At 45.6% G+C, this 14,245-nt stretch overlaps 1 protein-coding gene across 11 annotated transcripts in view; it reads right to left on the bottom strand.

Annotated features, from left to right (window-relative positions):
• PHACTR4 (phosphatase and actin regulator 4) overlaps positions 1–14,245 on the bottom strand; it is a 99,853-nt gene that overhangs the window by 9,548 nt on the left and 76,060 nt on the right. For 9 of the 11 annotated variants that reach the window (XM_073317315.1, XM_073317317.1, XM_073317323.1 and 6 more), the window contains 5 exons: positions 12,943–13,119; positions 12,289–12,369; positions 8,716–8,871; positions 8,229–8,597; positions 890–1,472 (listed from right to left, as the gene is read on the bottom strand). In XM_073317315.1, coding sequence (XP_073173416.1) covers positions 890–1,472; positions 8,229–8,597; positions 8,716–8,871; positions 12,289–12,369; positions 12,943–13,119 — 1,366 coding nt within the window. Of the gene's footprint in view, positions 1–889; positions 1,473–8,228; positions 8,598–8,715; positions 8,872–12,288; positions 12,370–12,942; positions 13,120–13,202; positions 13,353–14,245 lie in introns of all 11 variants that reach the window. The other 2 variants (XM_073317312.1, XM_073317321.1) reach the window with 2 other exon arrangements.

The following is a 14,245-nucleotide window of genomic DNA, read 5'->3' as shown; positions in this document are numbered from 1 at the left end:
GACCACATCAAATTCCAAGCAGTCTCTCTAGGCCAGGGGTGGGCAAACTTTTTGGCCCGAGGGCCACATCTGGGTGTGGAAATTGCATTCAGGGCCATGAATGTAGGGCTGGGGCAGGGGGTTGGGGTGCAGGAGGGCACTCAGGGCAGGAGGTTGGGGTGTGAGGTGCAGGAGGGATTCGGGCTGCGGGCTCCAGCCCAGCACCGCTTACCTGGTGTGGCTCCGGGGTGGCAGCAGTGTGCAGCGGGGCTGAGACAGGCTCCCTGCCTGCCTTGGCCCCGCGCCACTCCTGGAAGCGGCCAGCACCATGTCTCTGCTGCCCCTAGGAGAGGGGTAGAGGGCTCCGCGCACTGCCCTCACCTATGGGTTCCACACCCGAAGCTCCCATCGGCCGGGAACAGGGAACTGCAGCCAATGGGAGCTTCGGGTGTGGAACCCAAAGGTGAAGGAAGCACGGGGAGCCTTCTGCCCCCGACCCCCATCCTGGGCCGCAGGGACATGGTGCCGGCCATGCCATGGGGGTGGCAATCCCATGGGCCGGATCCAAAGCCCTGAGGGGCGAGATCCAGCCCGTGGGCCGTAGTTTGCCCACCCCTGCTCTAGGTCATCAGAAGCAGGTCATGGCTGAATGAAGAAACTGAGGATCTCACTTTGTCTCGTCAGTGCAATTAAATACCTAGATTCCTCTGAACTGTTTTTGCTTTTCCTGCCTAGCGTACCAAGGTGATGATCATTTCTCCAAACACTCAATTCCCGTGGCACTTTCCACAATCATAGGTCTTGCTCTAGGACGTGGAGCGCAGCGTTCCCACACCACAGTGCAGGCTGCTGTGTGCCCGGCTATCCCCCTACCCGTCAGTGCTCCTGCATGCACAGAGTCTGCACTCACACTTTCAGCATCTCGATGGTGACCGGCAGCGACCTGGCCCGGCCCAGGGTGCTGTTGTCCTCGTAGGGGCTGTCACTTTCAAAGAGCAGCGAGTGAGCCCTGTGCGACCCCTCTGCAGGTGGGGTAACTGGCAGGGGGCTCGTCAGCGCCTGCTGGATCCGGATGTGCAGTGGGATTTGGAGCAGCCGCATTGGCAAGTGAGGTTCTCCGAACCCCTGCTCTGCCGCCCACTTGGGCACTTCCAGTGACCTGAGATCTTCCTGTGTAGGGGTCTCCTTGGGCAGTTCCAGGGAGAGCTGGGGTTCCGTCACAGGGCTGGAGGCAGGCAGGGGCGTGCGCGGGGGCTCGGGAGGTATGTGGCTGGGCAATGGCGGAGAAGGCGACGGTGGCGGGTGAGACACGGTGATATGCACTGGTATCGATGCGGGACGAGTAGCTGTCACTACCCTATCACTTGGTGGTTTCGAGGCAGCAGTTGACTCCAGTGAGGGTGCCATGTTAGATGGAATGCCTCTCTTGGGTGGTAGGGGCGGGGAAGGCTTTGTTAAGCCCATACTACTGTTCACTGCTTGAGACAGTTCAGCTGGAAAAGAAGAGAGATCCCACATTTTATTAGGGCTTTGCCATAGTGCTGGACCCTCACTCATCCACTGGCTGAGCACTGAAAGCACTCAGGAGGCTACAGGATCCAGTGGTTAGAAGCAGGCAGATTCTGACCCACTGAGACCTTGATCAGTTCACATGACCTCCTGCAGTCTCAGCTGCTTGCTCCCTAAAGCCAGATGCCAGAGGTAACTGGGCAGGGTGGATAAAAATCAATGATTTTTTTTAAAAAAAATTTTAAATCAGATTTTTTTATTTAAATTTTTTTTTTATAAAATGCTTTTTGAGGAAAAAACACCTATCTAAAGATAGTTTTAATTAAGATATATTATAGCTCAAAGATATTTCATCCTGGAATAGGGATTATAAATTCTAATTCTATAGTATGAGACAATACATTCATGTAATGTTTAAGAAAAGTTTTGTAAATGAATTCCAATAGTTCATGGATTAGGGACCCAATCTTATGGAGCTCCAGGGGCTTCTGTAGAAATTATTTAGGTTAATCTTTCTACCTACCCAATGGGACTCAGTACTCAGTCTAGAAGATACCATCCGAGATGCTTAGTTTTGCAGTTCTCAAACTGTGGATTTGTGTCTCCAAAGGTAACATGCTCGTTAACAGCAAAAAGGTTTTTTTAAATAAATAAATATAAAGAGGTGAGAAACAACAGACCTCAACTCTATTGTCCCTCCGCAAATTTGTGTACACAGAGTCAATTTCTTACCTCTCTAAAAGTGCAAAGTTTTAAAAAGTTCAACGAATAGAAGATTGTTGGGGGCGGAATAGATCTGGACAAGAAGTCTGGAGATAAATGTGAGAAGCGAGGGACATATGCTTTTTTGTTAAACTATTATATGTTTGCTGTTGAAGAAAAAAATCCAGAATACTTAACATTGTTGTTTTAGTTAACTAAAACAATTTAAAATGTTTGTCTAGTGATGTTCTCTTCCTAATACAGTATGGCAAGAAAATCCTCCAAATAGTAATGATTAATCTGTTGAATTGGAGATAGTTCATCTCCCAATGACTTCATAAATATCTGTTTCAATTACCTCTGGTAAATGAAATAACCAAACAATAATTCATTTTCTGATATAGATGTAAAACTAATCTGAAAAGTTTTCAAAATAAAATCACTTTAAAAATGTATAGTGTGTACCTTCTAAAGATGAAACCTACATCTATCTCTGAGTTGTGAAGAATATGTATTAAGGTTATAACCACCAACAAGAATGCACTTTTATGGAGAAAACGATGATTAAATCGAGTCTTCCTGACTAGTGATTTAAATCAAATTCACCCTGTAACTGGGTGGCAAAGCTTCTCACTTGCTCTTCTAGCTACTAAGGTAAGAAGTCAGGACAGCAGCCAAGAGTGAGCAGGCTGGAAGAGCTCCTGCTTGTTTTGCTGCTTTGCATGGAAGGTTGGCTTGGCGAGAGTGCAACAGGAGGGCCAGCTCCAGGAACGGCAGCGTTCCTTGGGCAGGTGCAGGACATGCGGATCAGTATGCTGCTCACTTAGCAAAGGAATGAATGCAACCAGGGCACTTTGTGCCTACATTTACAGCCAACACCCAAAAATGGAATTTGATATAACATCCCCAACAAAACCCTGGACTTAAAGCTTTTCCTTTCATACAACACTTTTAGAGTATTGCTATTTGAAGACAAAAGTCGGTGGGACTGAAACGCTAACATGCTCACACTCAGTTTAGCTGTCAGAGCTAGCCACAGAGAACATTACTGCTAGCCACTCCTCTCCAACATGAAAGTGCTTTCCCTATTCTACGTGGACTCAATGCTGGGTCACCATAAATCCTGTTACCAGCTTACCCCTCATCTATGGTTCTACTGTGGTCACTAGTATCTAAGGCAGAGCTGACATCATAAATCATCATGTGTCCAGAGGGGTTTATAGGACCCATAAAATCTACAGCTTGGAAAGTCCCTTCCCGATTTGTGGGGCAGGCCTGAATTTAACGCAGGGGTCTGTGCTGTTTGATGCTGATCCAGGAGAGAATGACGAGAACAATGTGACTAGGGGAAGAGGGCTGGGGCCCAAATGTAATGTAATGTAATGTATCCCATCCCATCCAGAAAATATAGTCTTCAGTAGTGGCTCCCAAAATTGGAGACCTCACACTTGGTATATCACTTCTGTCCTACAGGAGAACACCCAGTGTTTAAAAAGGACACTGGACTCTTGCTGCAGTGCAGAGCCCTGCAGGGGACTAGTGCAGAGCCCTGCAGTGGGACTGGTATCCCGTGGGTCCCTTGGGACCCACTGCCATAATAGTGGGAGTAGGTGGGAGTGGGATTAAAAAAAGTCATGCACTGGGCTCTTCAGCAGTGGCTTCTTGGCCTTTAATATTTATGCAGTAGCAGCTTCTAAGGGTTGAAAGGTCAATTTTCCTCCTACCAAACTGCTTGGAAAACGTCAGTTTTCTTCCGTGTCTGCTTGTTTTCACCACCACAATCACATCTGTATCAACACATTCCCCAGATCTGAAACAAGAGCTCCTAGTCCAGTGGTGCTGCAGAACCACAAATGGCAGCAAGAGATGAGGAGATTGTGCTTTCTGGGAAGACTGCAGTAATACAAAGGTGGACGCATTTTTCAGATGTTTCGAATACACAGACTTTTCCCTTACAGATTAAGGCCAGGATCCTGTCTAGTGCTGAGTGTCCTCAGCTCCCACTGGCTTCTGCTTTCAGTGCTACTCAAAGCCAGATAGGATCAGCCCTAAGAGGTCATGTTTGGGAACTAAGAGCCTGATTCTGAGAGGAGCCAAGTAGCCAGCACCTCCCATAAATGGGCGTTAGAAAAGCAGAGCACGCACAGGACTAGGACCTACTGCAAGTGTCCTGTGAATCCAATCTGTCTCCGGTCATGGGTAAGGCAAAGGGGTCTTTCTCACTGGGCTAAAAATTAGTTTCACTGCACCCAGGACAGTACAAACTCCTCTGACCCAACACAGAAGCCAACATATTACTCTAGTAAAGGCTAAACTAGCCACTTTGGTGTGAACAGCTGCCCCTGTACCTGGCATGGCCTTGACAGAATCCATGCATACACTGTGAACTACTGTTGTGTACAAGTTAAGTTATGTGAAAGTTAGCATTTCCTGAGCCTATCCTGCCAGGAAGTCTCATTTAAGAGGCCAGCAGCATAGGAGCCTAACGTACGGAATGAGGAAGCAGAGATGAAAGAGACGGCTTATGTTAGCCATGGTCACTTTTTTTCAGTGCGGGGCTGTTCCCTTCCATTTTGTGCTCTGTTACCTAATTTTTATTCTGTCAGTCAATGGGGCTTTCACCACTTCCTTTGGGAGCCTATTCCCCAATCTCACCATTGGGTAACACTTCTAGACATTCAGGCTGTATATTCCTTTGCCTAATTCAAATCCATTGTTCCTAGTTATACCTTTACTATCTGTTAAATATTTTCTTCCCCTCCTTAGTGTTTACACCATCCAAATACACGTCCTTTCAATTTCACTCGTTAGTGAAACTATGCGGGTTTGATACTGCAAAAAGACCAACTCCAATCTTGCTTTCAATACTTTTGTATCAGAAACAGCATTGTGTTGAGTATTTAAATGTAGGTCTGTACAGAGCACAATTGTGAAATCAGTCCCTGTTTGAATGGGGATTCTCAACAGGCAAAGCAAGCAAAACAGGTGCAGAGCTCTTCAGCTCTACTTACATGTAACTCCTCACTCCCTCCACACCCTCTGCCATAGGTGTCTAAGGCCCTACCCTGGAGATAGCAGCAGTATGACACTTTGCTGTCTTTCATTATATTTTTTTCTCAGCACTACCTGCAATTAATGCTCATGCATTTCAAATACCACCCATGTTGTGTGCAAGCAGCTTAAGCAAGCAAAGAAGGTATTCCTTGCGTGCACAACAGGAATGGTCAGACTAGTTTTATTATCTGGCAAACAGCAGTTTAATACCATGCAAAGTTCAACTGTAAAACCTGCTAGAGCAGAGCGCATCCCAGAGCAGAAAAACTAAATTATTTGGTTCGTATTTATTTTTTAGTCTGGAGAAGTAGCATTATTTGCTTGTGGAAACGAACACACTGATCTAAGCCTACTGCAAGTAGGTCCTGCGCCGGCTTTCTCGACACAGCTCTGCCAATGCCTCCCAAACAAGATCTGCACAAGCCCAGCCACCACTATGGATGGATTCATTTCACAGCTCTGCCCATACATCTCAGTCCTGATCTGTGGCACTCCCTGCTACTCCTGTCCAAAGACTAGCTGTGCAGTGCGTTGTCCTTTAACGGCTTCATTCAGTCCACTTAACACATTTCACTTGGGACTTACTCAAGATTTAACCAAGGCATCTAAGAGACCAATACGTAATATTGGGCTAACTGCATGACAAGAAACTCCCCTCAACATGTTCTGTTAAAACAGGTTTGGAAACAGATGCATTTAATTCTTTACTTAACCAGCACTGGGAAGAATCAGCTCTTAATTTACGTTTTAGTGCTATACGATTTGCCAGATGGGCAGCCCTGCAGCCTGAATTTCTCAGTTTATCCATAGCAGCAAGGGGGGCATGCTTCCCCAACATCCCTGCCTTGCCAATGCACTTTGAGGAAGCACCTCAAGAAGCAAGGGGGCAGTTCAGACTCCATGGTCCACTCAGAGTCCTTTGCCTTGCTGCTGCAACTGGCAGCAAGGGCACTGATCCATGCCAAATACCACAGTAGTTTGTCATGTGGATATTTCCCACTGGGACTTACCAGTTCATTAGGACACCAAACAGCTGTAACCATCAACTTCCACTGACCATATAAACTGGTGATTTAGAGGTGAAAGCCTTCTAACACCCACTAATGACAGGTTTCAGAGTAACAGCCGTGTTAGTCTGTCTTCGCAAAAAGAAAAGGAGTACTTGTGGCACCTTAGAGACTAACCAATTTATTTGAGCATAAGCTTTCGTGAGCTACAGCTCACTTCATCGGATGCATACTGTGGAAAGTGTAGAAGATCTTTTTATACACACAAAGCATGAAAAAATACCTCCCCCCACCTCACTCTCCTGCTGGTAATAGCTTATCTAAAGTGACCACTCTCCTTACAATGTGTATGATAATCAAGGTGGGCCATTTCCAGCACAAATCCAGGGTTTAACAAGAACATCGCGGGGGGGGGGGGGAAGTAGGAAAAAAACAAGGGGAAATAGGTTACCTTGCATAATGACTTAGTTGGGGGCTGAAGGTGACGGCTAGTAGCATTCTGTTATTTTCTTTGTTAGGCCTGTCCTGTATTTTCTTTGTTAGGCCTAACTACTACAGGACAGGCCCAACAAAGAAAATAACAGAACGCCACTAGCCGTCACCTTCAGCCCCCAACTAAAACCCCTCCAACGCATTATTAAGGATCTACAACCTATCCTGAAGGATGACCCAACACTCTCACAAATCTTGGGAGACAGGCCAGTCCTTGCCTACAGACAGCCCCGCAACCTGAAGCAAATACTCACCAGCAACCACACACCACACAACAGAACCACTAACCCAGGAACCTATCCTTGCAACAAAGCCCGTTGCCAACTGTGCCCACATATCTATTCAGGGGACACCATCATAGGGCCTAATCACATCAGCCACACTATCAGAGGCTCGTTCACCTGCACATCCACCAATGTGATATATGCCATCGTGTGCCAGCAACGCCCCTCTGCCATGTACATTGGTCAAACTGGACAGTCTCTACGTAAAAGAATAAATGGACACAAATCAGATGTCAAGAATTATAACATTCATAAACCAGTTGGAGAACACTTCAATCTCTCTGGTCACGTGATTACAGACATGAAATTTGCGATATTACAACAAAAAAACTTCAAATCCAGACTCCAGTGAGAGACTGTTGAATTGGAATTCATTTGCAAATTGGATACAATTAACTTAGGCTTGAACAGAGACTGGGAGTGGCTAAGTCATTATGCAAGGTAACCCATTTCCCCTTGTTTTTGCCTACTCTGCCCCCCCCCCCCCCGCGATGTTCTTGTTAAACCCTGGATTTGTGCTGGAAATGGCCCACCTTGATTATCATACACATTGTAAGGAGAGTGGTCACTTTAAATAAGCTATTACCAGCAGGAGAGTGAGGTGGGGGGAGGTATTTTTTCATGCTTTGTGTGTATAAAAAGATCTTCTACACTTTCCACAGTATGCATCCGATGAAGTGAGCTGTAGCTCACGAAAGCTTATGCTCAAACAAATTGGTTAGTCTCTAAGGTGCCACAAGTCCTCCTTTTCTTTTTGCCAACACCCACTAACAATCCCAAGCCTTCCAGTCCAGCACAGCTGATAAATTCCCGCATTGGTGGAAGATTAAAGACACTTTATAACAATAGTGATTTTTAATCTCAATCACTACCCTTAACAGAAAAACTAGAGACTGCCTCCCTTGATCAGCTGCTGGATACATCTGTGCTAGGCAGATCGTTCAATTTTTAGTGCCTCTTGAAAGTAATTAATGTTTGCCCTGTGCTGATGGAACCAGCATCAACAGAGCTCATCCAGTTTCCACGCTTGTCCAGTGGTCAAGCTTTGAAGATCCTCGATCAGCTCACAGACATTCGAGACATGATACTGTATGAACACAGCAACACAAATCTTCCCTTCCAAACAGAGTTTGCAATCTCAAAGAACAAAAGAGCATCCTAGGTCTGACTGACAGCCAGTTGCAAAGACGACGACACTTACCTATTAAAGGGTTGCTATTTCTGTTCACAGGCTTCGGGGGCGGGATGGGGGGCTGTTTGGCGGGCACCACGCTGGTTGTACTTGTGGCAGCAGTAGTGTTAGTGCTGGCAAGAGCAGGGGGCACAGTCCTGGGGGCTGGGCAAGGGGCGACTGTGGAACTGACCGTCTTGGATATGCTGGTGGTGGCAGTAACAGTAGAGGAGGATGCAGTCCTTGTGGTGCGGCTGGCAGGGGCGGGATCCCTCACCTGCACATCACTTGCCTCCTGAGAAGAGGACAAGGGTCTTTTCGGAGGAAGCAAAGGCTGTTTGGGTGCTTGCGGCTCATGAGGAGGCTCCATTTCTGAACTGGGATTGCTACTGGATGAGCCTGCAAAGTGAAACACAAAACAAGTGCTCAGAGAGATTGGTGAATGAGGGGACCCAAGAGAAGAGATTTCAAAACGGGTATTTCTTTGTGAGAAACTGAAGCAAGCCTGATTTCCTACCTAGTCTTTTATTTGGTTCCTCAACTGGAACAGACTTTCTAAGACTTGACTTCTTCTCAACCTCTTCCTCCAAGTTTGACACCCCAGAACCACCAATGGGGACTGTATGCCCATTCTTCAATGCAGTATGGCTGAGTTTGTCTGGTTCCTCTCCATCTGTGAGGGGGTGGGGAATGAACAGAAAACCATCAGAAAAGGCAAAGGATACTGAATACTTAGTCCTGCCATGAGAGCAGGGGACTGGACTAGATGACCTCTCAAGGTCCCTTCCAGTCCTATGATTCTATGATCTGAAGTCTGAGAAGGTACACACCTATCAATAGGCAGTGAACTGGCAATAGATTGCTAATGACTATATTTAAAAATCTGCAAGTATCCACAACACTCCTTTTACTTCTGGAATATCTGGTCCTAGAATTACTTTCTGCATAAAATAGCACATGGTAACATCAGCACCAAGTTAGTTTGGAGCTCTTGATTTCAACAACGTGCTAAAAGACAGTATAGGGCCTAATCTCCTGTAACTCTAGTGTGTAGTATCATTTATTCCAACAATCTGTTTATTCCCCCATCAGTCTCCTGCACAATGGACTCATTTACAAAGGAATATATTTACAAGATTCAAAGATAGGATGGCCTTCAAGGCCAGCACTATCCCATGATCAGCAGTCCAGGAGTAGTTGCAATCAAGCTCTGGGCAGCCTTTTATGTCAGCTTACTTTAAGGGCTTTCTAATAAACCCCTGTACTCTGCTACGTTACAGAACTCAAAATGCTGGCCAGGTTTCCACTGTATGTACAATAGATTTGTTCTGACGACAAGATTCAGTCAGTGTTCCCAGGGCACTGATACCTTCCATATTGGTTTGTACATGGCGTTCCTGCAGCATTTGCCCTGGAGAATGATGAGCAGCCCGAAACACTTGAACAATGGGGAAGAAGAGTTTCCTTAAACAAAGTCCCATCTCGCCTACCTTCCTTTCTGATTGAGGTCCAGCACGTGTTTCCAAACCCTTCGTCAACCTTAAAACTTACTACTTCTTACCATGTCTCCTAAAGCAGTGTTCTCTCAACTCTGAAAGCTGAGCATTTCTTCAGGAAAACAAAGCCAGCCACACACCCCTTCAGCCCTGCCATACAGTATTACAGAAGCTCTCCCCACTGACATAGCGCTGTGCACACAAGCGCTTGTGTAGGTGGAATTTGTGTCACTCCAGGGGGTGATTTATTCACACCTGAGTGACATAAATTTTGCTGACATAAGTTGTAGTGTAGACATAGCCTTAGTTGTCACCTTGATGGGACACATTTTTTCCACTCTCAGCTATTGTTTCAAGCACTCTGAGAACTCAGGCAGATGTTGCTGTGTTCGTTAAATTTGCTTAAGCTTGGTCTACACTTAAAAGTTAGGTTGACATAGCTACGGTTCTTCACACCCCTGAGCACTGTAGTTAAGACAACCTAACCCCCAGCGTAGGCATGGCTAAATCAATGGACGAATTCTTCTGTCAACCTAGCCACCGCTGCTCAGAGGTGGATTACCTATGCTGATGGAGAAACCTTTTCCATCTTTGTAGGAATGTTCTGCAGTATGGCACGACAGCAGCATAGCTGTGCCACTGTTGTGCCAGTAGCATAGACATGGCCTTAGTGTTTTTATTGTTTTCTTCGCAAACATGAGACTTTCATTTTAAAACTGAAGCCAGGACTCTGGAGGACAATCCAGAGGGCCATCTGACTAGTCCTTCATTCCCTCCATACGAGTTCCCCCACGCAGGGAAACACTGCTCTAAAATCTGTCAATCTGCCTATCATCTCCCTCAGACAGTTCCCTAGATATTACACCCCCCGCCCCTCCTCAGCTATTCCAACTCTCTCCTAATGCCTTCCCATATTCTCCAGGCTCCGGCATTTACAGAATGCTGCTGCTGGCTTTCTCATTCCCTCACCCCCAGCCATTTCAATTCCAGAGGCTTTCCATAATCTAATTCAAAACGGTCGTCTTTGCTTTTGAAGCCCTCCATGAGCTTGGGCCAGCCTGCCTCAAGGACTTTGTTTGCGGCCCTTGCTCATCTGGCACTCACTCCCTATGTCCCCACTGTGGATAAACCACTTTCTCTACACCTCTTCCCCACACAGCCCTCCTGTATCTGCCACAACTCCACCTATCTTCACATCCCATCTGAACACATCTTCGCTACCCTGGCCAGCTGCTCTCCTTTATTTATGTTACAATTTAGAGTTTTGCCTGCACTGTTTGCAATTTGTAAGGTGAATACTAGACACAAGGCAGCTGCGTAGAACTGAATAAAGGACAGCAAAGAAGTTTATTAAAATGAGCCACTAAGACCTGACTGTCAGAACCCAGGAGCCAGCAGAGTGCATGCAAGTGGATAAAAACTCTCTCTTCTCTCCAGAACACTTACCTTTCAGAAAATACACTGATTATCTGAGAGCAGGATTTAAAAGTGCGATCAATTGTAGAAACCTTCCACTGACTTGCAACAAAAATATTAAAGAGTCCATCTCTAATTTCTGTAATTTAAAAATCTATCCACTTGACAGTGCTCGCCTGGTCCCACACTTTATTTCTGGCACTTTGTTTAATCTTATTGTAACTGTCTCCTCCACTTCCTAACCCAGGTCATGTGACTGCTGCCAAAACACAAAATTCTATATCTTACCAACACTCCTGCATGCCACCCCCTTGTTACACCTCAGAACACTCCCCATCTGTCATCTCTCTCTCAGGAAATTTATATCAAGCTTATGTTTTCGCTTCCTCAGTTTCATCCCATGACCTCTCATTACACACCTTTGAACACACAAAATTCCTCCCTTAACTTGGTGTTTACAAGGTTCAAATACCCATGGACTACTTCAGTCATATTTCACCCCATTTCGCTAATGTTTTAATCATTTTTGCTGCTTTTCCTACAGTTTGGCTACAATTTTCTGATAAGGAGGAGCCCAGAAATGAATGCACACATTACAGGCCTGTCTCAGAGGCATGTAAAAGACATCTATCAGCTCCTTGATGGAATGCCTCTACACAAGCAACTCAAAAGCCGTACTGAATTTTTGTTTCCTTTCATTTGGCCTTGCAGCCCTAGAAACAAATCAAATTCAACATTATAGATAGCCTATTTTTCACTGGGGCTAGAATATAAACTGAAACATGATCAGAACAACCTGGAGATTACAGTGAGCATGAATGTGAAGGAGAGGAACATAGAGGGATGGTACCAAAGGCCAGGCAGAGATACAAATATGACAAACTCGACAGGAAGTGACACAGAATTTCCTTGCCAGCAGCAGACAGGAAGATGCATAAGAACACGGAATGCTTATCTCAGGAATTTCTTCCTCCTTACACTGCTTTCCTAGCTAGGTGCAGGAGCCAGACAGGGAGCGTGTGCAAAGGACAGACAAGGGATGAGAGGTCATGTTTAGCAAACAGCCTTTAACTTATTTTATTTTTTAAAGGTACAACAACAAGGATGGGATTATGTCAGCAGACGACCAGCTACACAGAACACAGATAGGCGGATGACAGGTTCATTTCCAAACTCACCCTGCTCAGGGTCTTCCAACAGAACCCCTCTTTTAACCAGCTCCTCTCTTGGCTTTCGCATAGAAATCTTTCGTTCTAAAACTGATATTAAATTGAGAAAAAGCACTCAGAAAACAGGGCAAGGGGAGGGTTTCAAAAGAATTGTTTTTAAATGTATTGGCTCTGTGGATGAAACAAAAATGGTTCAAGTTGCTGCATTTTGCATGAAGGAAGAAGAGGGAGGGGGTTAAAAAGTAACCTATATGGGGCCTGTATTCACACACCAGAATATAGTGCTAGAGCAGTGAACAGTCATTCCTCCAGCCTAAGCCTCATTGAGAAGTTCCTTTCAACAAAGGAATCTTATATCTTTAACACTCTTCAGAATATTGTTTTCTACAGTTAAAAGGTCTTTAAGCGGTGGTTTTAAGGAGCCAAGTAGCTGAGGCCTCTGATCAGTGAATTTGTTGTTCCACCACTGACAAAGAATTAAGCTTTGATCCCAGTCATACCAGCACTTGGACACAAGGCTTCAGCCAGCCTCTGCAGCTCACCCATAGCTGCTACTGCTCTGATGGCTAATAGCAAAGGATGAAACAACTTGGCATGAGCTTCCCCAGTGGGAAAAAGTGTTTAAACCAAAGTTCAAGACCAGCACCAAGCCCGATGCTTTACCTTCTGAAGTCTCCTTGAATTTGTCACTGCTTTTCTTTTTCCTCCACTTCCAAGGTTTGAAGATCTTGCCAAAGCCTGAGAACTTGCTTTTCCTCTTGGTGGGGGGCGTGGTGTCTCCAGATTCCAGAACATCAGCCCCCATCCCCATGTCAGATGGCGGATGATCCACTTCCTCAGCTACACAGAAAGAAAAAGCAAAGTCACGGGTCTGTTCCAGTGAGGTCCCTCCTTTCCCACCCAGTCAGTCCCTGCCAACCCACCTGTGGATATCGGGAAAGTGCTAAGCAGTGAGTGATGCAAATTCATGCAGAGGAGATAGCAAGACTCCATGCCTTCACATAACCAGTCAGTATCGAACAGGAGTAGGGAAGTTTTCAGTGAAGCCAAGTGAAGTTTTCAGTGCTAACAGGCTAAAGACATACTGTGATGTGTTAAAAATCCCTCAAGTGTAACTGTGACTTAGTTAATATTTGTACAGTGCTATAATTTAGCCCTAGGAGCACAAACAAAAAGCTTTACTGCAGTCTCTTGATCTCAGCTGGAAGCAACTGCTCCGGACACAAGTAGTTACATGAATAAAATACCTTCTGTACTATAAACTTCCATGACTGTATTTATACAACCTACTGAAGTTCTCAGCCCAGCTCAACGGTTGTATACCATAAAACTAAGCCAGTCTGATTTCCACTCCCCACCCCCAAAACAAGCTAACAGTACCGGGCCAAGAGTAACAAACTCAGGAAAGCAACACAATGCAACCTTGCACTCCACCTAGTTTACTAGAATTCCCAGGAGAACGCAGCAGGAGAGGATATATTTATGAAACATAGTTCTGTATCAAAAAAGCCTCCTTTTGAGGCAAGTTGTGAAGAGCGATTTGAACACAAAACATCAAGATATGCCAGTCACCTTTTTTGCTTGCTTGGAGTTCGCAATTTTGCTGGAACTCACTAGGAAGGGGGAACTCACAATCCACAAAAGCCAGCAGGGACCTATAGCAGCCTTGCTTCGTATTAAAGATTGCTAGTGACCCACTTCATGGTCATAATTTATAGGCTGAGAATCCCTGGCCTCTAGCTATATGTGACTTGGGAGCACCCAAGTAGCTCTACAGGACACCAGGATAGTACCCAGTATTGGGAATAGAGAGCCTTACTAAGGGCTTGTCTACACTTAATACACTGGTTTCAGAGTAACAGCCGTGTTAGTCTGTATTTACAAAAAGAAAAGGAGTACTTGTGGCACCTTAGAGACTAACCAATTTGAGCATGAGCATAAGCATCATGCATCCGATGCAGTGAGC

Source organism: Lepidochelys kempii, chromosome 19 (genome assembly GCF_965140265.1).
Source record: "Lepidochelys kempii isolate rLepKem1 chromosome 19, rLepKem1.hap2, whole genome shotgun sequence".
NCBI lineage: Eukaryota > Metazoa > Chordata > Testudines > Cheloniidae > Lepidochelys > Lepidochelys kempii.
The sequence above is the reverse complement of the archived record's forward strand: the minus strand, read 5'-3'. Positions and strand labels throughout refer to the sequence as shown.